This window comes from Limanda limanda, chromosome 21, assembly GCF_963576545.1.
Source record: "Limanda limanda chromosome 21, fLimLim1.1, whole genome shotgun sequence".
In the NCBI taxonomy this organism is placed as follows: domain Eukaryota; kingdom Metazoa; phylum Chordata; class Actinopteri; order Pleuronectiformes; family Pleuronectidae; genus Limanda; species Limanda limanda.
Window position 1 is genome coordinate 11,294,653 of NC_083656.1, and position 23,115 is coordinate 11,317,767.

The 23,115-nt window shown below is 42.2% G+C and overlaps 1 protein-coding gene across 1 annotated transcript; it reads left to right on the forward strand.

Annotated features, from left to right (window-relative positions):
• Positions 1-385: 385 nt before the first annotated feature.
• On the forward strand, positions 386-22,839 carry LOC133028248 (myosin-binding protein C, fast-type-like). The gene is given in 31 exon segments (XM_061095443.1): positions 386-407; positions 4,524-4,541; positions 5,844-5,867; positions 6,007-6,027; positions 6,659-6,682; positions 12,281-12,349; positions 12,443-12,591; positions 12,668-12,785; positions 12,899-12,950; positions 13,161-13,220; positions 13,309-13,475; positions 13,644-13,776; positions 14,968-15,092; positions 15,200-15,305; positions 16,460-16,626; positions 16,981-17,146; positions 17,280-17,386; positions 17,491-17,520; positions 17,657-17,799; positions 19,033-19,192; positions 19,294-19,398; positions 19,519-19,707; positions 19,816-19,985; positions 20,176-20,341; positions 20,497-20,585; positions 21,180-21,375; positions 21,482-21,621; positions 21,802-21,961; positions 22,132-22,268; positions 22,400-22,586; positions 22,814-22,839. Coding segments are annotated over 31 exon segments (3,426 nt in total).
• Positions 22,840-23,115: the final 276 nt, after the last annotated feature.

A 23,115-nucleotide genomic window follows, 5' to 3' on the forward strand; every position in this document is an offset into this window, starting at 1 on the left:
TAGTTGCTATATAAAGTGTCTAAAATGTGTTGGTTGCTGGTCATCAGTGTATTTTGTGCATCCGTCCAAACAAACAGGAGCTCAACGGGTTTAGACAGTTCATTAATCTCTGTATAAAAGTGAAGATATAAAAGTGTCCGTGGCCCTTTCAGCACCACCTCACCCACTTATTTCTTCACCTTATCACACTCCCAGTACTGACTTCCTCTCTTCTTGAACTCTTCAAGTGTCGTCAGCCTCCTCTGCGCTCCTCGCTCACTGGAGGGTGTGGGTGACTCGAGTGCCAGGAGAGCTTTGAATAACAGAGCGAGAGGGGAGAAATAAAAGGAATAAGCAGCACGAGCCCTCAGCCTTTCAGCGGCAAAGACAAGACACAGGAATAACCATGCCTGAGCCAGTCCCTGCAGGTATGGACATACTTTCTTTTTCTTTATTTTTTTGGGGGGGAAAGTCTCATCTCATTGCAATTAGGCGACTAATTAGTTTTCTTTCAGCCTCAATGTTAATGCTTGAATTTGAAGTTTGGTTGAAGGTTTTAGTGAAGTCCAATGTTTGCTTGGAAAGTAAATAATTCTTTGCAGACGGTGATGCTCAGCGTAAAATTCAATTTCCTATTTTTTTGCAATTATTTAACAATTATTTTATTTTTGGTATTTAAGATCATCTGGTGTGTGACAAAATAAATGTCCTGATGAGAATGAAATTTGTATTGTTATGGACAATATACAAGTACTGTAGCAGGTATAAGATACAAGCAGGTGTTAGATAAAAATGTGGTTTACTTAAATGCTCAGTGTAACGTTCTGCAGAAGCAGTGATGAGATGCAGGAGCCTCAGACACAGAGGTTTAATCCCGTGTGACTGACAGTTGGGGATTACTGTTTTCGCCTCAATCCCTGTAACTGTCAATGCACATTTTAACTAAAGTCTCTCACAAAGTTTTTCCTTTTTCGTATTAATGTTATGTTCACAAAAAAAAATGCTTAAATGGAGAATGACATCAAACTAAAATACCCAGAGTTCAGCTGCAAGTGAAACAAACCAAGTTATTTAAAATATAAAAATACTGTCTCCTGATTCGTTCATGGAGAATATTTGAAAGGCCATACATGATCATATGAGCTACTTCGGTGACATCATCAGGCCGGTGTCACTTCCACCCAACTGACCAAACTGGAAAACTTCCAGAGACTATTAATAGCAGCATTAAAAGTAAACACTGTGTCTGGTAAACACCACATGGACGTTTTTAATTCTTTACAGCAAAGTAGTTTAAAGTATATTTTTCCATTTTTAAAAACAAACCAACATTTTTCCTCACATACAAGCCCACACTTGGCACTTTCAGGCGAATGGCAGACTAGTTTTTCTCGTGTCCTTCACCCCCGTGGCACCATCTGTCTGCCGTGTCGGCCGAGCTCGTCTATAAATCACTGAACTGACAGAAACCTGAGATAAGACGCCGTCATAGCGGATTAGTCTGTAAGAAGTTTCACAGGCCAAAATGATGTGAAGCGAGCTAAGCCCTTCAAACCCCTTCGATTAATTTCTACGCCGACCGTGTTGTGATTGTGGATGTAATTGACTTTGCTCGGGTTGTTTTCGCATTTGCTCCTTTTCGCACTTTGCATTTTATTCTTTTTTTCCCTCTGCGTCTCTCACCTGGGGCACATTTTTTTAAAAGATCTAATCCAAGTTTCTTTTATTTTTAACCGAGAGACATAACCAGGCACTGGTTTTATTCACCATATACAGCCACAGAGTTGATCCATGTAATATGAATATGATTCCACTTTGCTTACTGTATGTCTCACCTCCCCCCGCTCCGTCATACCAAACTCGACTGCAGAGCTTCGAGTGTGAGGCTCAGATAACAGCCCGCTCCACATTTGTAGCTCGAAAAATCCTGTGAATCATATTTCGAAAACACGACCCAGCATTTTCACCCTCAGTTTACATTGCGACACTCATTTTTCCCATAATAATGTTTATATTCTTACATAAGTTGAGGTGACACATTTTCTCTACTGCTTCACTGGGCAGCCAGAACCCGCCCTCAGCTACTGGCTAAAAATAATCCAGAATAACCCCTGACCTTTTCCTCTTTCTTTTGATTCCTCACAAGTTCATAGAGTTTCACACACCTGCGTGTATCATGTTTTCCTACAAGCCTCTCATGGGCCCACTTGAGATAAATCAAGATATAATCTGTCACTTTGGTGCACAAGGTTCGCCTGTGGTCAGCAGGCTTGATGCTCCCTGCCCGAATGCCTTCTTAGCTCCAATGTAGTCAATCAAGCACATGACAGTTTTCTTCTTAGTGGTCGGGAGCGTTCGCATGATTCATACTCGTAATTCCTTTCATCGTCTTGATCTGGTCAAACACTGGAAACAAGAACTGCTGGGGGAGTTTTTCCAGTCCCCAAGACAGCTCCATCTCCTGCAGGAGACAAAATCCATGCCTTGGAAGTATTATTGATGAAAATCGATGAAAAAATATTATTGAGTGTAAAAATAGATCAACAAGGACATTGTACAAAACAAAGAGATTCGTTTTGTGAAATTGGATGCTTTATCTTACATGTTGCAGATAACATGAGGCTAGGCTGCAACTTTCTGACATTTATACATAACTATTAAGATGAATAAAATACCCCAAAATATGTTTTATTGTGAAATTGCCTGATATGTAAGCTATAGTACATTTGTTTCAGATATATACATTTTGGATTCTAATTGATTAACGTATTGAACTGTTTTCAATTTATACTATATCAATTAGATTTTTAATTAATTTCTGAACATATTTATTAAATATTAAGCTTTGAACTTTTTACCTGTTGGTTTAGTAGCTGTCCCGGAATAATTTTCCAAAAAATTTGATTTTCAAATTCTTCTGGCAAACTCACCATTGTCCTGTGTAGGAAAAACTCCACAGTGATCTATAATTGCACACAGCAAATAACTGTAACTAAATAGAAATATTTAAATGACTCTTATATCCACATTTGCTTTTAGCGGATCCAAAAGCTCAAGCAATAAATTATGTGTTGCTGAGATCTCCTCATAAAATGTGTTGGACGCTGTCTGTAGACCGCCGGAGATCCTCAGAGGTTTGGTCAGGTCAGGCCGTGACATACCTTCCTTTATCTCTGGGTCATCAGACACACAGTAAATCAAGCTGTCAGTGGTGGATATGGAGGAGGAAGACCTGCACTACCTAAACTGACCTTTGAAAATAATTAGTGAAAGCACAAACCCCAAAACATATCCGTGCCTCCTCCGGGGAATAAGGGAGAGGTAACTGAGACTGAAATGTTTTTAATTATACAATCACACCCAACAAGCATACCTTTAAAATCAGAGGGATTACGCATCCACAGCAGCTCTGCCAATATACAACACCACACACAGTCATTGGGGGGGAGGGGGGATATGAACTTTGCCGAGCAGCTGTTCAGAACTTCATAATCCAGCTTCAGCACAAACTTGTTGAAGATAATGAAGATTCGCACCCCGAGTGGATTGACTTAGCAGACACTGATGGAGATTTGCGCTGTGTGCAGGTGTTAACTCTTCTCACTGGGCGGATAAAAAGTATTTATACCAGAGACTTAACGTAGTGAGCAACGTTGCAGCTCTTCGTTTTGTACCCAGAAAGGGAAGAAATCAGAGCATCACATATAAAAGCACATTTAATACCACGATTCAATGTTTTTCTCAAGGCCAGGTGCGAACAGTGTGATTCGGTGACACCTACATAAGGAAAACATTTACAACAAGCCCTGAGCAAACAGTAAAGCAAACAAGGTCAAGTTGGTGCGGCTATTCAAGGAAACTGCGTTCAACTTAAGAGAACGTGGCATGACTTCAGGGAGGTCATAAGACACCGTCCATGGCCTTTACCAGAGACCGATTTGACCCCCACTGGGACACTTGGGGTACATTATACGCCACTATTTCCGTTTGAGAATTTCCTTTAACCAGATTTAGGCCTCAACAATCACACCCAGCGGCCCCTGCACGCCCAAGACAAAACCTGAGTCTCCGTTTGCCTCCGAAGCTCAAATTTGGCCACAGAAACATGTCTTACAACGGTGTCGAGCGTTTATGAATTTCATAAGTGGGTTTGAAATTAAACCTCAAGTTGCAGACGACTCCCATACCTGGTATAGTGGTGTCACACTTTGAGGGTGAGATATAGATTTCAAAGATTTTTCCAGAGAGGTTGCAGGGATAATGTGAAGAGCTTCACCATGAAAACAGATATACTCTAAAACACTTCATATGAAATAACCATTTTATATGAAGCAGTAATGATTCACACCAACAGCGATATATCAAACAAAACAGTGCAGTTAAAAGACTAAATATGTTAGAAACTCATGTGTGCTATAGGACATTCTGAATTAAATCGTAAAAAATTAACCATATATGTTGATATTTTGTAAAATGACTATTTGGATATGAATACAGTTTGTGATGCCTGTTTCTAATTGACTTGTTCTCTTTTTGTTCCTCAGCTAAACCAGAGGGGGAAGGTAGGTCGGCTGCTCCACAACACTTGACCTCTGACCTTGTGTGTTGCCATACATTATCACGCAGGCACTTGATTATAGCTCTCTCCCATTTTCACTTTTTAACTCACACACCCTGTCAAGTGCCCGTTGGCCAAGCTAACACAGCAAACCAGCACTGTCTCCATTCAGGAACTTTTGGTCTGATCTATATAAAACAGCTTGCTGCTCTATTTGTCCTTGACAGAAAGTCTGCCCCACAGCACATTGTCTGTCACTGACGCTGTTTACTCAACTGTCTGAGGTCATAACGCAGCACAGTGAGAAACATGCTTTGGTTTCCCTAAGTCACATTTGAACGCTGCTCTTGATTTTATGCGTTACACACTGACACAATCTATTTCATCAGCTGTTGCGGTTGCTTTATTACTTGTTCTCCAAATGGGCGACCATGGTGTTACTTTTCATTTGCTAACACAAATCCACTAATTTTAGCCCCAGAGGCACCTGCTGAAGAGGGTGAGGGTCAATGCTTTGCTTTTTTTATGCTGTGACTTTGAGTGATCGTTTTTGTGTTGATTTGAGTGTTGAAAATAAACAAAAGCATTTGCACTTATGAGTCAGGGTAATTATCTGAATAATGCACAACACGTGGTCTTGCTATAGATAATAATTCGAGCAATTAGCGAGTCAAGAGGACAGGCCTCTGAGTCTGTGGCGTTTTATGAGACAGCATGAAGCTGCTGAAGGGCATAATGCAATTATTATGCCACTTTAAACCAATGTGTTTGCATTTCCTAGATAGGCGACAGCATGCGTTATAGAAGAAGCTGTCCTTGTGTAGTCCTCGTGTCCTCGTGTATGATCTAATGTCTGTACTTTAGATCACAGCATCCTTTGAATCTGTTCTTCCCGTTTTGTTGACGTGTTTTTACGACCAATCTAATGATAATTAATGGTCCTGATGCCTATTTTGGGGTTGAAAAAAAAACTTGACTTTGAATTTCCTTGCATGCTCAGTCATGGACTACGGAGAGAAGATCCATGTGTACGAAGACAAACTACCTGTCTGGGTTTTACTACATGTTTACTGACTGCAACTGGGTGCAACTTCCTTCCTGTTAACTCTTGTTTCACTCTTTGGCCTTCGGTCACCTGCAGGCATGTGAAGTGTGCGGAAATATCCAGTGGTCTCTGTTTAATTGATTTTGTTGTTTATGCGGCTGTTGCTGTTTTGTTTTTTTGCCGTGTTCCCAAATGCAATCCCATCAATGTCTCGTCCTCCTTCTCCTCTGGATCATTTAACCATGATTTTTATTTGCACAGCCAAACCGCAGCCAGATGAAGATGGTAGGCACCTTTCACGTGTCAGAGAATAATACTCACCTTCTTTTGACTTTTCCTCTCAGCTTCTATTTTATGACTGAATATAGAGAATAATTACAGTTCATATTGGGACACGAGCTAATTTCAATTCATCTTCCCTCAGAACTACCCCCTGCAGATGCAGGTAAGGCATAATCCTGAACCCGGAATGCGCTGGTTTAATGAATCTGTCTGTGTAATCTGCCTAATGTATGCACACTGCAGGGGTGCATACATGTGCGACACTGTGTGGTAATGACAATACCTGCATGACTCCTGATGATGAGATCTTCCAGGTTGGTCTCAGGTGACCTGCATAATATGTCTAATGTATTATTAGAAAGCCCAAAAATACATGAATTTATATGAAGGTGAATGGATGAATGTTAGTGGATAAGTCGAATACTAATTTTGCCTTGGCCTGGGTAGTAGGAATATGCTTTTTATTGTTTTTTCTCCATAATATGACTGATACACACATATACTGTACAAGTATATGATATGCGTGAGTTTAGATTTAGTTCCAACAGTAAAGTAGAGTATACAAAACAATATACTGGTACGTCCTGGTGTCCGTGCGCTTTTCCTGTGAACTTTAATGTATTTTTATATCTTCCCCTGATCTGGGTATCTATTTCTGAATGCATGCATATGTGACGGTACCTGTTTTATGTTTGTTCATTGGTTTCTGTTGCAAATTTGTGTCGCCTCGTAGAACAGAGAGCGTTTCGCCTCTCAGCTCCTTTTTTCAGTTTTGTTTAATTCCTTGTCTGCAGCAGATTCAGAAGCTGATGGGGATGGTAAGAAAAAAGTGTCATTTAAACATAGCGTGTCTATTGACAATTTACTTTTGCCCCTCCAAAAGTATGATTTTGAGTGTCTATAACATTATGCAGTGTTTAATTTTTGGTATTATGTGCTGGTTAAGATGTCACATAATATATGAAGTGTTAAGGGGGCAGGGATATTATTTGAAATTATTTTTAATCTAACCCAATGTGGACTGATTTTTACATTAAAAGGATCTTTACCGAACTCCAGAGTTATATGTAAGCAGTGTTAGATACTTTTATGACAATGTCGGAGCCTGTCGTCTTTTATCCGATGATGAATTCTCCTCTGGGGGCAAAGGCCATAAGCTGTTTAGAGTTTCTTTTATCACACTTGTTGAACATTTTTCAAAATAAAACACAAACATGGATAGATACAGACAACGTTTTGGCTAATCTCTCTTAATAGCTATCTGCATATGAATTCAAAAATTCAAAAGCTGATAGCTAATGCATTTTGATTAACATTCTCCGCCTCGTTTGCTCTCCACATGGACTGTTTAGAGGCAGGCAACCAAAGCCAGCTCAAGCGTGATTGGTCAAACTAAAAACAGAAGCCAGAAGTCTCTTGACCCCTAAATCGTGTCCCTCGTCTCCAGTCTTCAGTTACTTTCATGGAATCAAGGTCCCTATATTGTGACTTCCCTGTTGCTAAGGATGAACTAAGCCTCATCACAGAGATCTTAATTGTGTTCATCAGGCTGCTTGATCACAATGTCACAAAGAAACCCTTTCTCTGCTGCAAAAAGCAAATGGTCTTGGCAGGGTTTGCTCCAGCACTCGTATCTTACTGATCCCATGAAAATCCCCCTCAGAGCTTGAAGCTTCTTGTTACTTGGTAGCAGGTACTGTGAGAATAAGCCACACCTCAGGCCTACAACTCACCAGATACTGAGCTGTGCCAGAGAGAAGACAGGAGACCTGACTGGATTGGTCCTGATTTAGTGATTCGTGATGCTATGCTTGTCTCACTCACCTGTCCCCTTCTCTATTACTGGCATGAGTCTCTGCTGGCAGATGACCTGCTTACAAATTATTCTGTTTGTGCTCCTTCAGCAATTTTTGTCAGACCTTGCTTCTCCGTGTGAGGAATAGCTGCCCTTTCCATCTGTGACCCATGATATCATCTCTCCTTTGCTTCTGTCCCGCTGGCGTTTCAAACAATGAGAGTGGCAACACAGCTGTTGTTCATGTGTAACAATGGCAGCTGTTGAAACATACCGCTGTCATCTGATGTGATGACGCTTTTATGGTCCACTTCTTCATTTACCAGTAGGCTGCACATGGAGGGCCTCAAGGACAGCTCAAGTTATCTTAGAAATTCTAGTCAGACCATCACACTACGTCCAAGGAGCGTCACATCTCATCTTAATCTGACATACAAAGGCCTGTGGATGGCCTATTAATTACACCTAGGGTATATATCACAGCCATCAATAGGACTTATAAATCAACGCTCGGAAAATGATAGGGATGCTCCACAAGTCAAGTTTTACAAGTGAAATCCAAGAGCTGTTCTTCAGGTTCCAAAGCTGTCCCCTGTCTGCCATCGTCTTTCATGGGCACAGCTCCCAGAGCAATCTGCTCTATTTGGACATGGTGGGAGTAGATTGGATGGATAAAGGTTATGGAGGTGCCTGGAAGCTTTAGAGAGCTGAATGCTGATACTTTCTTGTGGTGTCCTTCAAATATACTGTTTGGGAATATCCTATACCCACTGTGCCTTAGGGGCAACACTGACATTCTCCATTCATCCCACTCCTGGGATGAGGAAGGACACCTGGGTGAGCTTAACCAAAGGGCTTTGTGTGAACTGAGCAGTCCTTAATCTTCTGTGCAGTTCACATTATCACATGTTGAGAAGGCTGGTTGGCCAATGTGTCCAACATCCTTTTAGGGCTTTTTGGCCAGTGTGGTGAGACATGGATGATGGACCTTGGGGAATGCAGATGAGAGGAGGATATTCAGACTCCTCTGACGTTGCCTTGGCCGCTGCTAGGCTGATTCCCTGAAATGTGGCCTGCTGAGCCAAGAGAGGGGTCAGAAAGCAGGTTGAGGATATTAATGTCAAAATGTGTTTGCTTCCGGAGGTAACATCCATAAATTACATCAGGATTTGGTCCTGTTCTGCAGGTCGTACCGTATTGCTCCATTTATGAGTTCACGGCTCGTCATCCTTCCCTTCCTGTCTTGAATTCCTTTCACTGAATGCAGGACTCGACAGGCTCCTCCTGCTGTGGCACCGGTTGCCCAGAGGAAGGGGAGGTATACACTGCTGCAGATGTTCCAGACAGAGCTCAGCGTGAGCCGTGACACATACAGAAGAGAAGCAAAGACAATCGCGGCGTCACAGCACGACTAGGGGGAAAAATGAAACATGGAACAAAGATGAAAAGGGATCAGCAAGTGCAAACGCTGCACAAGAGAAACACTCTGAGGTTGTTACTATCAGCCATGTATCTAGCACAGTGGGAGCACTGGTTCTCTTGAGCATTAACCCTGTGCTGTCCACATAAAAGCTATGTTTAGCGTAATGCTACTGTTACATAGTGTAGAGAGCTGATTGGCTACCAAGCTAAGCTTAATCCAAAGACAGCAGCTGAGGGAAGTTCAGATGGAAACCTGAGGATATGGCCTTTTCTTTGATCAGAACTCACCCCAGTTTAGATGCCTGAGCATCCATATCCAATTTTAGTCAATGGAACACACAAACACTAAGCTGCCATTTACCTTGAAGGGAAGAGTTTTGAGGCATCAAGAAGAGAGAGTACAAAACAAAACTTTTTTTGGAAACTTAAATATATACCTAACACCTGCACATGCCCAAAATGAAAAAGACATCTGCCTTGATCTGGCCTTTGTCTCCGGGTGGAGTGCTCATGAGACACAAGTTGTGTTTAAAAGGATCACATGCACACATTCAAGGAGGACAGGTTTGACATGTTTACACAGCAGCCATTAGTTTTGGTTTGATATTTCATATCTACCATTTGTTTGACTCCCAGTTCCAACTCTAGAGTCGTAACTGCACCACACTGAGTTTGATGTTAGTGTGTCTATAGGGATGGAATTTCTGTGTGGGAAGTGTTTATCATACCAAGGCTGTTTAAAGCCATACCCATGGGGTATAGTGTGTGGGGGATTATCATCATTTTGCCAACTGCAGATTGTTTGGGCACTTGCACCAGCACGGCGTGTGAATGTTTGGAGGAATTTGCTGCAATGGAAAAACAGGATGTGCCCAATGCCTGCATTTGAATTAGTCTCGGGCTGTCATAAGAGTCAAATGCGGCAAACTTTGATACGAAATATAATATTCACGACGCGTCAATGCTCCAAACCAACAATAATTAACAAATGTCTTTTTAAGTCACACTTCAGTGGTTTGTTTAGGGGGCCTGGGGTGAAACACAGTCCGTATGAGGTAAAGTAATTGCCTCCTTTTGTGAGAAGCAGCCTCACATGATCAGTCCATAAGGAGTAATCACGGTAATTTCAAATAATAATTTATCCCCAGTTTGGTGATTAAAAGTGCAGTAATCAACATAAGTGATTACTTCCTGTTTTGATAATAACAGTTATGATGTTACCTTCATGTGCTAAATTCAGTTTTGGTTGCAGTTCACTGTGTGATGTATCAATCTCAAGCTTCTATAGATTTTTTTCTCTCTGTCATTGATGATCACTTGTCTTGTCTGACCAAACGAATTTGCACCGACTTGTGTTTATAGTATAACAAGATGTTTATTCATTTTAATGCTCAATGTCGGACAAACCCTGCAGAGGAGGGTGAGGACGAGCTGAAGGCACAGTTCAGGACTGTGAATGTCGCTGCACGCAAATAGGATGTTAGTCAATACAGATGTATGCATCCTGTGTGTTGTTCTGTCATACATCATACTCAATGAGTGTTTTTGGAGTGCCTAGTATATGGTTGATTAATATATTGATTTGATTTGTTAGGGTTTAACCATAGACTGTATATAAAGATGGACAACGCGTCTCCACTTCCTCTCGCTTTGCAGAAATAAAGCCAGGATATTGCCCATTTGGAGCCTGCTCAGTAGCGATCAGGGGATCGGGTTTCACCAGTGAGGTCCCGCCGATACATGAGCTTTACCAGTTGTTAGCCAGTTGTCAGTTGTCAATCCTTTCACCCCAGCATTAAACAACTAATAAAACCAAATTTAGTAGAAAAAGTAACACTTGAAAAAACACGAGTGTGATAAGAACATAAAATGACAGAGAGCACCTTTGAATTCTTTTTATTGATATCTATTTATTTTGCCCCATGTTCCATGCTAACATGGAGGAGGCGAGATTCATGACCACCGGGTGGCGATTGAGGAGGTTTGGCTTAACTTTTTGGAAGCAGTCATGTCATCCATCTTTATATAGGGTCAATGTTATGAACTGAAGCAGAGTTTGCACTGTATAGTTTGATTTTATCTAGATAGGTTTTTGACGGATTTGACTTTAAATCCGTTTTATAGGGAGAAATTGCTGCTGTAAGACAGATGAAACGTTTTATACTTTATACTTTTAGTACAGTCAGAGGTCATCTGCAAAGAGGATTTATCAATGGACCACTGACTATAAAAAGTCATCCACACTGCAATTTTGTCCTTGTATGTGTTTTAAGCTCAGTGTTTTACTGCTAAGTTGATGTTGTTATTCAGTGTTATTTTTGCCTCTAAACATTCTAAATAATGAAAAAACCCTTAAAAGTATTTTAGTCTTCTTTCATGTGAATAACTCTGATGAAAAATATAGATCTAAATAGCTACTTTGACTTTTATCTGTTCTGACTGGGGAAGACAAACCCCATCTCTGCTTTTACAATGAATAAGAGAAAACAGCAGTTCCAGCCAATCAAAACATCCATAAAGTAGAGCAGAGTAAGTGTCCTGTAGCTCAAAGCCATGACAGCGCTTTGATGAATATGGAAACATTGGTGCACTACTTTTATTGCCATGTTTCAACCTTTAACAAACCAAGAAGCAGAAGCACTTTCAGTATCACTTATGAGTAGTGAAGATTCCATAAATTACTCAGAATGATGTCAGAGGAAGTTTTAAAAATACTTATGGATTCAAACTTAACATATTTTAATGTCATTAGCTGAGAACAGACATACCACAATTTTCATAATTCTAAACCAGCAGAAGTAATAAGATTCATAATAAGCAAGAGAAATGCCTTCATTAAGATTGGAAGCAAACATTGAAGTTACACAACTGGTTATAGGTCCGATATAGCTTTGAGCTCATTCGTGATTTGATTCAACATAATTAATTCTTACAGCTAGAGCTCAGCACGTCAGCAGAACATGGTTTTTATGTCACCAAGTTTCTGTTTTCCTTTTAGCCAAATGCCGCTTGCTTATCATGTTATGCTTTTAATGTTTCATTGGTGCGTGTGCAGAGGGGATTTGTGGTTGTTCATGAAAAACATCCCCGAGTCGGATGTTGCACGGTGTTATTTCCCGTGTCACATAAAGGCTCATACTCCATCAGAGTTTATTCTAAAATGAGCAAATTAACTGATTTTTGACGTCTCTCGTTTCAGAGCAAGGCTCAACTGAGCTCACCGGGCTCTTCGTTGAGAAACCTCCGAATGAGGTCCTCGCCGTTGCAGGTTTGGACCTCAAATGGTTGGATGTACAAAAACAGGGAACATTAGCCCGATAACAAAATGTTATAGGAGTTCAGCGTTGTTTTTGAATGGCAGGAGGGGATGTCACTCTCATCGCTCGGGTGGACTCGACCACCCTGACAAGAAAACCCACCATGAAGTGGCTGAAGGGAAAGTGGATGGATCTTGGCAGCAAGGCCGGGAAACACATGCAGTTTAAAGAAACCTATGACAGAAACACCAAGGTGTGTGTTGGTGCGTTTTGGATAAATCTCTGTCATAAATACCTGAGAAGTAATTAAGTAATGTTGCGTCCCCAAGATCTACACGTATGAGATGAAGATCATCAAAGTGGTCGCTGGGGATGCCGGCGGCTACAGATGCGAGGTGACGGCCAAAGACAAGTGTGACAGCTCCATCTTTGAAGTCACTGTTGAGGGTGAGTGAAAAAACGGACTCTGGCCTGCCGAGGCTGACACAAGTTCCATATCTGCTGATGTTTAGATCCCATCCAGGCCTCATTTGCCGCCTCTGCAACTTCTCTCATTACAGCTGCACAGCAGGAAGAGCAGCAGGGGGATATTTTGTCTGCCTTCAAGAGAGCGTAAGTGCACAGGGATTTGTGTTTCACTCCGTCTCAGTGGTGTATTCACGCATACGTAGACTGATTATTATCTTTCCCAGTGTATGTGTGTGTGTCTGTGGGTGTGAAGGTGTCCTTCAGCACCTGCGATATATGACGGTGGTCACTTTAATGATGTGTCAGAGATATAACAGATCTCGGTTACACACTACACTCTTTCCGTATGTACAGGGATGGTGGAGAGGATGATGGAAATCTGGACTTCAGTGCTTTGCTCAAAGCCACCAAGAAGTGAGAAGCTACATGTTATTCAGCCCAATTATCAAGTGCACAGTATGATTCATTCGTTCAAAAACATTATTTTTTCCCTGTATGCCAGGAATAAGAGGCCAGAAAAGGAGCCACCAATAGATGTGTGGGAATTGCTCAAGAGTGCCCATCCAAGCGAGTACGAGAAAATTGCCTTTGAGTATGGCATCACTGACCTGAGGGGCATGCTGAAACGTCTGAAAAAGATGAAGGTGGTCGAGCCCAAGCACAGCGAGGGTAAGATGTTAAAGGGGGGTAAGAAGTAGTGGAGCATTTGAAGATGATTTGGAGAATGGGGATGGCAAGGAAAAGGAAGCGCCCCTTATAACTGAACAGAGAAAATGAAAAGACCAAAGTGTTCGTGAACTGAAGAGTTCTTAATTCTTACATTTTCCCTTTTCCCAGCTTTCCTGTCAAGGATGGATTCTTGCTACTCGGTGGAAAAGGGCAAGAAGATCGTCCTGAAGTGTGAGGTTATCGATCCCAACGTCCAAGTCAAATGGTTGAAGAATGGCCAGGAGATCAAGCCCTCAGCCAAGTACACATGCATAAAACCACCAACTCACCCACAAGCTGATAAATGTTGGTTCACACAGACCTGTATTAGATTCTTTTTTCACCATCCTAAGCATCATGCAAGATATTTGCCTAATTGGACTCTAGCTGTATCATATTAATCATCATTGCTTAGAAGGACCTGATGGGCAGTGCTTTAAAATATCAAGTTATAATTATCTGTGCCACAAGGTCATACCCTGAAACGATGCTGCCATCAACACGTTTTATTTTTAGTCGGTCATAAGAAGCCTCCCAGTGGGTTGAGCGAGTCACCCTGCCAAGACAGTGTAGACATGTAGACTTATGCAGACTTACCCATAGGACAAAGACCTCTAAGACTCTAGTGAAAGGTCTTAATGTGGGAAAATATCTTTGGATTAGAAGAAAAGTGAAATGTATATAGAGAGTGATTGTCTTGGTGAAACCCGTTGCCAATCGGGCACTGGTTCGCACTCGGCCAGTTCCTACTGGACCAAATCCCAACGCAGATTTCTTTGGTTAATTTCAGTGCCATAGCTCCGAACTGAAATAGTTGCTCTGCTTGCAGGTAACATCACCACACATGTCTAGTTAACATCACATTTAACTTTAGCTTTGGCAGCATGTAACGTTAGCCTACAGTAAGCCAGTGGCTACCTCAAACTCCACACGACAAAATGCCTAAAGGGAAGCGATCAAAAGTGTGGCTGTATTTCACGCTACAAGATTCCAACTCCAGGACGGGCGACAACCGAAACTGTTTCGTGTTGTTGTTGGTTTTAAATGTTTTGTTATGTTTGGGCACCTGAACCGATCTTAAGTATCTAACCCTTAGCACCAGTATTGAAAGAAACAAAACAATACCTAATCCTAAATAGCATTGCTAAAATCAATGAATGTTAAATTAAATGTAAAAAACTTTAGATGAACTTATTGACCTTTGTATTTAACGAAAATAAACAATGCCTAATCCTAAATAGCATTGCCAAAATCACTGAATGTTAAATTAAATGTAAAAACTTTAGATGAACTTATTGAGCCTTTGTTTTATACGAAAATAAACAATGCCTAATCCTAAGTAGCATGCCACAATCACTGAATGTTAAATTAAATGTAAAAACTTGAGATTAACTTATTGACCTTTGTTTGACCTACAGACATTTCTGTTTAACTTTCAATCTTTCTTCTTCAGGTACGTCATGGAGGCCAACGGCAACATCAGAACCCTCACTCTCAACAGGACGACCCTGGCCGATGATGCTGCGTATGAATGTGTGGTGGGAGAAGACAAGTGTTTCACTGAGGTGTTTGTCAAAGGTGCTTCATCTCTTATTTTTTCGGACAATAACTGACTGAATTTGTGTCATTCACATTGAGTTTCAGCTAAATGTTCAAGCTACTATGTTTTTTTCTGCTCCGTGCAGAGCCCCCTGTGACCATCACCAAGCTGATGGATGACTATCATGTGGTCGTGGGAGAGAGAGTGGAGTTTGAGATCGAAGTGTCTGAGGAGGGCGCCCACGTCATGTGGTCAGTAAACGTCACGGTATTGGGCGTTGCACGATCAAAACAACTAACCAGATTGCACTCGGCTTCGGGACTTGTCTTTAATCCCTGGCAGAGTACAATGAAACCACTTCATGTTGAGTTCAGTGTCACAGTCGTATATTGTCTGAAGCCACTGAGCTTCTTGTCTTCAACAAATCAGATAAAAATGTAATATGCGCTCGGAGCCCTCTGTTATCTGATGTGCCGCGTGAGTCACATTTGGAGTCTCCGAATATTTAATCACTCACCTCCTTGTATTGAAATAAGACATCATCTATGTGTATAATTATATGCTCTCAAAAACCGACCGCTTTTGTCACAGTAGCCATAACTGATTTGTACTTTCATGCTACACATCGCCGCACCAGACAGACTTCTGCTTCATTTTAGATCAAATCTAAATGTATTATCTCTGAAGGAGATCTGGAACAATTTAGATTGAATCTGAAGACCGGCCTTGAATGCTGAATAGTGTGGAAAGTCTGCTTTGAGCAACATAATTCAGAGCTTAATTTCTTTATTTCTTTGTCTTTGTTTCCCTGAGGTTTTTTTGTATGTAGTCTAGTTTTAATTGTGGGAGTGCCAAACTTTAAGCACCACTCAAGTCGCTTATTACACACAGTAAAACTCTTTATATTTTATATTATATATAGACTGGCATTTGTTTACTTCATCGCTACAGGACAGTCAAACATGCACCAATGTAGCAGTGGCCATCGCCTCCCAATCACGCCTCTTTTACCATATAAAGGACCAAAGGCAGCCATATTAACTTGTTGAACAAATTGAGAACTTTAAAAGAAGCCCTCTGTCTTTTCAATTCTTACTACAAAAACAGGTTAAACTAACAAGTGAAGGAATTCCAGTCAGCAACCAATAGAATATAAAATAAGGGATGATAATTCTTGCTGGTTATGGTTTTACTTCATCGATAGTAACACATTATCTTTCCCTTTGATTTTATATTTGTAATCTCCCATTGATGAATTCAAAGCCCATTCATATTTTCCTCTTAGTGAATGGTGGAAATATTAATGTGGCTGGTAGATTCACATCAGATGACCGCTGCGATTCTGTGTTAAATATTTAGACTCATCTTTCACTCTGAGAAAAACTCATTCTCTATTCATCTCCAGGTTTTTTGAGGATATAGAGCTTCACAAAGAGACAGATTCCAAGTTTCGCTTCAAGAAGGACGGAAGGAAGCACACGCTCATCATCCAGGAGGCAATGCTGGATGACATCGGAATGTACCATGCCTGGACAAACGGGGGGCATACCAAAGGAGAGCTGGAAGTGGAAGGTGCTAAAAATGCATATGACTATGAGTGATATATGTTCTTATTTCATTTAATTCGTTTTTTTTTTTAAAGATGATGCTAATCAAGCACAGACTGTATTTTTTAACTAGATTTACTATTTATATAGTCTGGTCTTTAAAATGTATGTTTAGTGCTGAGGATGCAGCTGAATTTAGCAGTGCGGCTTAACGCCTCTTTTTACAATCAAACAAACAACTTGTGGCTAAGGCCGCCATGTCATGTATGTCATGTACAGTATGTCATGTATGTCATAAAGACCCTATACCTCCCTCTCCCCCAAATCTTCATGTGTCGTGCCTGAACTCTTCCCCCCGGGTTTCCTCTGTGTCATTCAGAGAAAGAGCTGGAGGTGCTGCAGGACATCGCTGATCTGACAGTGAGGGCTACGGACCAGGCCATGTTCAAGTGTGAAGTGTCCGACGACAAGGTCACAGGAAAGTGGTTTAAAGATGGCGTGGAGGTTTTGCCAAGCGAACGCATCAAAATGACTCACATTGGAAGGTACTGAGATGAGGGCGAAGTCACACAGATTATAAAGAATATCCGTTTTCTTGTTAAAACTGAAAAACAACCTCTTTATTTCACGATACACATGTTTCCCCCGACATCATTTCGCCTCTGTTGCTTGTTTCAGGTTCCACCGGCTGATTATTGATGAAGTGAAGCCGGAGGATGCCGGAGACTACACGTTTGTTCCTGATGGATACGCTCTGTCACTTTCTGCCAAACTCAACTTCTTGGGTGAGAAAGACGGAGCGATAACAAAAGGCTCTTACTGTGGATGCATCAATCACCAGCAGCCCGGATAATATTGTCAACTCTTGTTTTTTTTCCTCCTAAAACAGAAATTAAGATCGACTATGTGCCTAGACAAGGTAAGTCCACTTAAATTACCTCGATTTACAAATAATTAAAAACTTTTTAATCTTGTCTGTAGTTCATTGGCTATCATAAGAAACCCACTTCCACATAGCCCTCTCTTTATATTTATATATGTTATACGTTAAACAGATCCTCCAAAGATCCACCTGGACACCACTGGAAACATGGTCTCCCAGAATACTATCATTGTGGTGGCGGGCAACAAGCTGCGACTGGATGTTGAGATCACAGGAGAACCAGCACCCACTGTCGTCTGGTCCAAAGGAGATAAGGTAAGGATGTGAAGAGGGTCACGATACAGTATGTGTTGGTTTATGTTTAACAAAGCAATGCTGAATAGAGGAAAAAAATGGTTGACACATCATTGTATTAAATAGAAATACATAATGTCCAGAAAAACAGCATCTTTACCATTTTGTTCACGACAGGAGCGTGTCTAGGGACCTTAAGGGCCAAAGGTAAAAGGGGGACCTGGGGGGCACTACATTGTAGCAAAACGAAACCCCATATGCATATAAACACTAAAGTCTTCAACCAAATCTCAACTTTCCAACTTTGGTGTCATGGGAATCTCTAAAGCCAATCATAGCATTTAAAGTCGTTCCCACAATATCATGTTCACGTTCGTTTAAGTAATTTATCTTTCTCAAGGGGCCCCCTTCTCTGCTGGGACCCAATTGCCTGCTTTCCTTACCCTGTTGCAACAACCCTGTTGTCATGATCATGGAGGGTCAGCAGGTTCTAGATATTGTGACTCTTCGTCTTTGTCTCGTTCACTGGGTGTCGGTCCCAGGTTACCTCAAGAAGAAAAAAAACACATGTTCAGTGAGATTTGATCAAATCATTGGGGAATATTGGCCCACAAGCAGGGAACAGGGGTGCAAGAGAAATAATGGCCTCCCCAAATGTATTTGTATCGAGGAGCAAAGTGCCCTTTTTGGAAAACAAGAAATAGTTTGACCCTAATAATACACAAGTACGTCACTTAAGACGTCCAAGTGCTGCCCTCGTCATATAGAGGTCAACCCAAGTGGCCCCCAAGTGCCACTATGGTTTGTCCTGGTATCGTGGGATGAAACGCCACTTTGACAGCAAACATGAACTGGGACAGCTGTTGGTCAGGGGGTAGAGAGGGTCGTCCACTAACCAGAAGGTTAGTGGTTTGATCCCTGGCTCCTCCAGTCTGCATTCCAAAGTGTTCATGGGCAAGACACCGGGCTCCAAATTGCTCCCTGACAGCTGCGCCAACAGCATGTGAACAGTGTGTGATAGGAAGATAAGAAGCACTGTATGAACAGGTACAGTGCTTACGTGAATAGGTGAAAGCGTGTTTTACTGTCCAGCGTGTTGAGAGGTTGATTAGACTGGAAAAGTGCTATATAAATACAATCCATTTACCATTTAACCCTTTAACTTTGAGCTTTTTGAAACCTTTTTGTGTATTATGCCGCAAGTTGTCAAAAGTAACAGGTTTTGTTACTGTGCCACAATCTGCCATTTGTTAGCCAATCACAGAAGCAGAAGGCCGCGTGAGGGTGGAGGCCAGGAAAGACCTGAGCTGCTTCGTCATTGAGGGAGCGGAGAGGGAGGATGAGGGCAACTACACCATCTGTGTCACTAACCCCGCCGGAGAGGACAAGGCTATGCTGTTTGTGAAGATCGTGGGTAAGTGAATGTTCTAATAGTACAATATCAGCAGATGATTTGTTCTGTTGTGTCTTGATCTTGTCTGATGCACATAAAAACATATTCTGCTCTTATTTCAGATGTGCCCGACCCCCCTGAGAATGTCAAATGTACATCCGTGGGAGAGGACTGCGGCACCATCGTCTGGGACCCCCCTGTATTTGATGGCGGTGCCCCAGTCAAAGGTCAACGACGGATTGTTTTCCCCCCAGCTTTATATACTTAACTTTAGTGAACCTATATTACATTTCCCAAAAAAGTCACATATCTCAAATGTTACTTTGCTTGTGTTTTTCCACCATTAGGTTATCTCATGGAGAGGAAGAAGAAGGGCTCCTCCAGATGGACCAAGCTCAACTTTGACGTTTACGAATCGACTACCTACGAAGCAAAGAGGATGATTGAAGGCGTCCTGTACGAGATGAGGGTGTTCGCCGTCAACTCCATCGGCTTGTCTCCGCCGAGCATCAGCTCCAAACCCTTCATGCCCATTGGTACGTTTCCCCGCCGTCTTTACTCCCTCTTTCTCAGCTTCTACTCGTCCCATCCTTTGCCCGCCCTGTCAGGGATTCTCTTTCACTCTCTCTTTCTGTCTCACTCAGCCGCGACCAGTGAGCCGACGCGCCTGACGGTGTACGATACGACGAACACCTCATGCACCCTGAAGTGGCTTGCCCCGGAGAAGATTGGAGCTGGAGGCCTGGATGGTTACATTATTGAATACTGCAAGGAAGGAGGTGATAGGACCACACATCATACTTAGAATATAATAGTTTGAACCTTCATGGACCATTTCAAAACATCATCCAATTAAATTATGATTTAAGGACCTCCATTTAATAACCGTAGCATATATTGTACGTCTAAAAGGGCAGATTATATATGATAACAAAGAAAAAAGTATTAAGATTCAAATCCCACTTACTGTGATTTGCTGCATGTTGCTCTGTTTGGTATCAGAGACTGAGTGGGTGGTGGCCAACAAGGAAATTTGTGAGAGACAGGGATACGTGGTGCGTGACCTCCCAGTGGGAGAGAAGATCAACTTCAGGGTGGTGGCTGTAAACATCGCTGGACGCAGTCCCCCTGCAACACTGCAGCAGGCTGTCACCATCCGCGAGATCGTCGGTGAGTCAGTCGAGTTGATTTCACCTCATATTATTATATTTTATAACTTTTTGATTGACTTATGCAGCATTTGTTACGGGCTTGTGTTTTATGTATCATCTTTATGTACTGCATAATGACATTGTCTCCTGTTTTAATGTCTGTTTCTGCTTTAGAACATCCAAAGATCCGCCTTCCTCGTGAACTCAGAACAAAGTACATCAGGAAAGTAGGGGAAAAGCTCAACCTGACCATCCCCTTCCAGGTGAGATAGGCTGCGTTAACGCGTCTGGAATATCCGTCCATCCATCCATCCATCCATCCATCCATCCATTCACACATCCATCCATCCATCCATCCATCCATCCATTCATCCATTCATCCATTCATCCATTCATTAATTGTTTGTACTGCAGTACTTTGAGGGTCGCATGGGAGCTCGATCCAATACCAGCTGACATTGGGCAAAAGGCGGGGTACACCCTGGAGATCATACTAAAATATATAGTACAAATAGAATGGCCTTCAGTAGAATGTAAACCTCCACCAAGGCCCAACACTCCCATTAAATTTCACCAAGCTGCACCAAATTTCACACACAGATATCAGGACCCTTAATGTGCCAGATTATTCAAAATCAAGACTTATGAGTTTTTCCTTGGAAAACGGTAAAAAGATCTTTCAGTTGTTTTTTCCTGCTAACTTACAAACAGCGATGAAACCATACCCTACTTAGCGGAGGTTTAAATAACCATAATTCATGAGAAACTAAAACAAATGTTCGAAGCATTTGTTTATGTGTGCTGTTAGTCGTTTTAGTAAATGTCACATGACGAAGGATCGCCCCTCTGTCTCGTAGGGTAAACCACGTCCCGTCGCCACCTGGTTCAAAGATGGTCAACCCGTGGAGGACAAGATGGTCAGCGTGCGTAACTCAAACGTGGACACCATCCTGTTCATCCGCTCGGCAGAGAGGGAGCACACTGGAACGTATGAGCTGGTTCTACAGATTGAGAACCTGGAGGACAGGGCCTCCATCGCCATCAGGATTGTTGGTAATGACGTCAGGATCCCGCGTTTATTATCATCGCGAGTAGCCTACATCTTGGACTGTGTCAATTTCATATCTTTTACTAAGTCACTGACGCTTGATTCAAACAGACAAGCCTGGGCCTCCACTGAAGGTGAGGGTGACGGAGGTCTGGGGCTTCAATGCGGCGCTGGAGTGGGAGCCCCCGAAGGACAATGGCAACTGTGATATTACCGGATATACCATCCAGAAGGCGGACATGAAAACCAAGGTGAGAGAGGGAGGAGGGTCCGATGTGTCAAACCTCAATCTCCCCTACAGTTTCCTGCCAAAGGATCCAATCAACCTCCTTCCAGTGTTTGATACCAACACCTGGCTAATTTCGCAAGCTCAATTCGTGGTATTTGCGTTTTGTTTATGTGACAATTTGACTTTTCTCCTCTTGCTCCAGGAATGGTTCACCGTGTATGAACACAACAGACGGACAAACTGCACTGCCTCAGACCTGATCATGGGCAATGAATACATGTTCCGCGTCTACAGTGAAAACCTCTGCGGCAAGAGCGATGACGTTTGCTTCAGCAAGAACACGGCAACCATCGCTAAGCAAGGTGCGGGCAGTGTGTGCATGTGATTGTTTGTGTAGATAGATACATGTATGCGTCAGTAGTGGGTGCATTTTTTCCCGCTAGCACTAAAAGGTTAAGTGAAATGAGCCTCCTCTCTGCTCTGATTTATTGGGGCTGACTGCGTTTGCCCCCCCTCTCACTCCTCTCCATAGGCCTGGAAATCAAACAAAACCCCCACAAGGAGATGGACATGGCCTGCCAGCCCAAGTTTACGCAGCCCTTAGTCGACAGAGCTGTGGTGGCCGGTTACAGCGTCGCCATCAGCTGCGCCGTCAGAGGCTACCCCAAGGTAAACGTGCAGGGGCCAGATTCCCAGCAGGACGCCTGTTTTTGTGTTTTCCTGCAGCGGCCAGACACCAGGCAAAGAAATCTGCTCTATTATATCTAAGAAATGTATATTTTGACTTGTCTGTGTCCCAGCCTAAGATTGTCTGGATGAAGAACAAAATGATCATCGGCGAGGATCCCAAGTACTTGATGCAGAACAACCAAGGAGTGCTGACCCTAAACATTCGCAGGCCAAGCTCCTTTGACGGCGGCAAATACTCCTGCATGGCTGTTAATGACCTGGGCAAGGACTATTCGGAGTGCAAACTGGACATCAAAGGTAAGAAAAGAACTGAGGGGAGGAGAGAGGGCTGCAAAGGGCGGGAGACGGGCAGAGCGGGAGGAGTCTGCTAAATGAGTCTCTCTGTGCTGAACGATATTTAGTTCTGATCATATTATAGAATGAATATGAATTTAATGAGTACGAACATAAGAAGTCACCTTGATTCTGACCGCAATTACATAAAGGTCTCATTCCATTCATCCTGTGTCCTGTTATTTCCACAGCTTTCGTAGAACCGGAGAAGAAGTGAGAAACCCGACAGCAGCGAATGTGAAACGGTGAATGAACGGTGAATGTCACTATGTAGAGTTCACACTGTGATAATAATTCAAATAAAATGTAGTTATGCCTGCTATAAATTATCGTTTATTTTCAAAACATTGCATTTCTCTGTTAAATTATTTTCATTAACAATCCACGAACATGATGCATATTCTTCTCGCCGTCCGAACATGAGGCAAAGAGCTCATGAGCACACACAGTCAGCATATGAATTATCAAAATACATGGCACATTATTATTATTA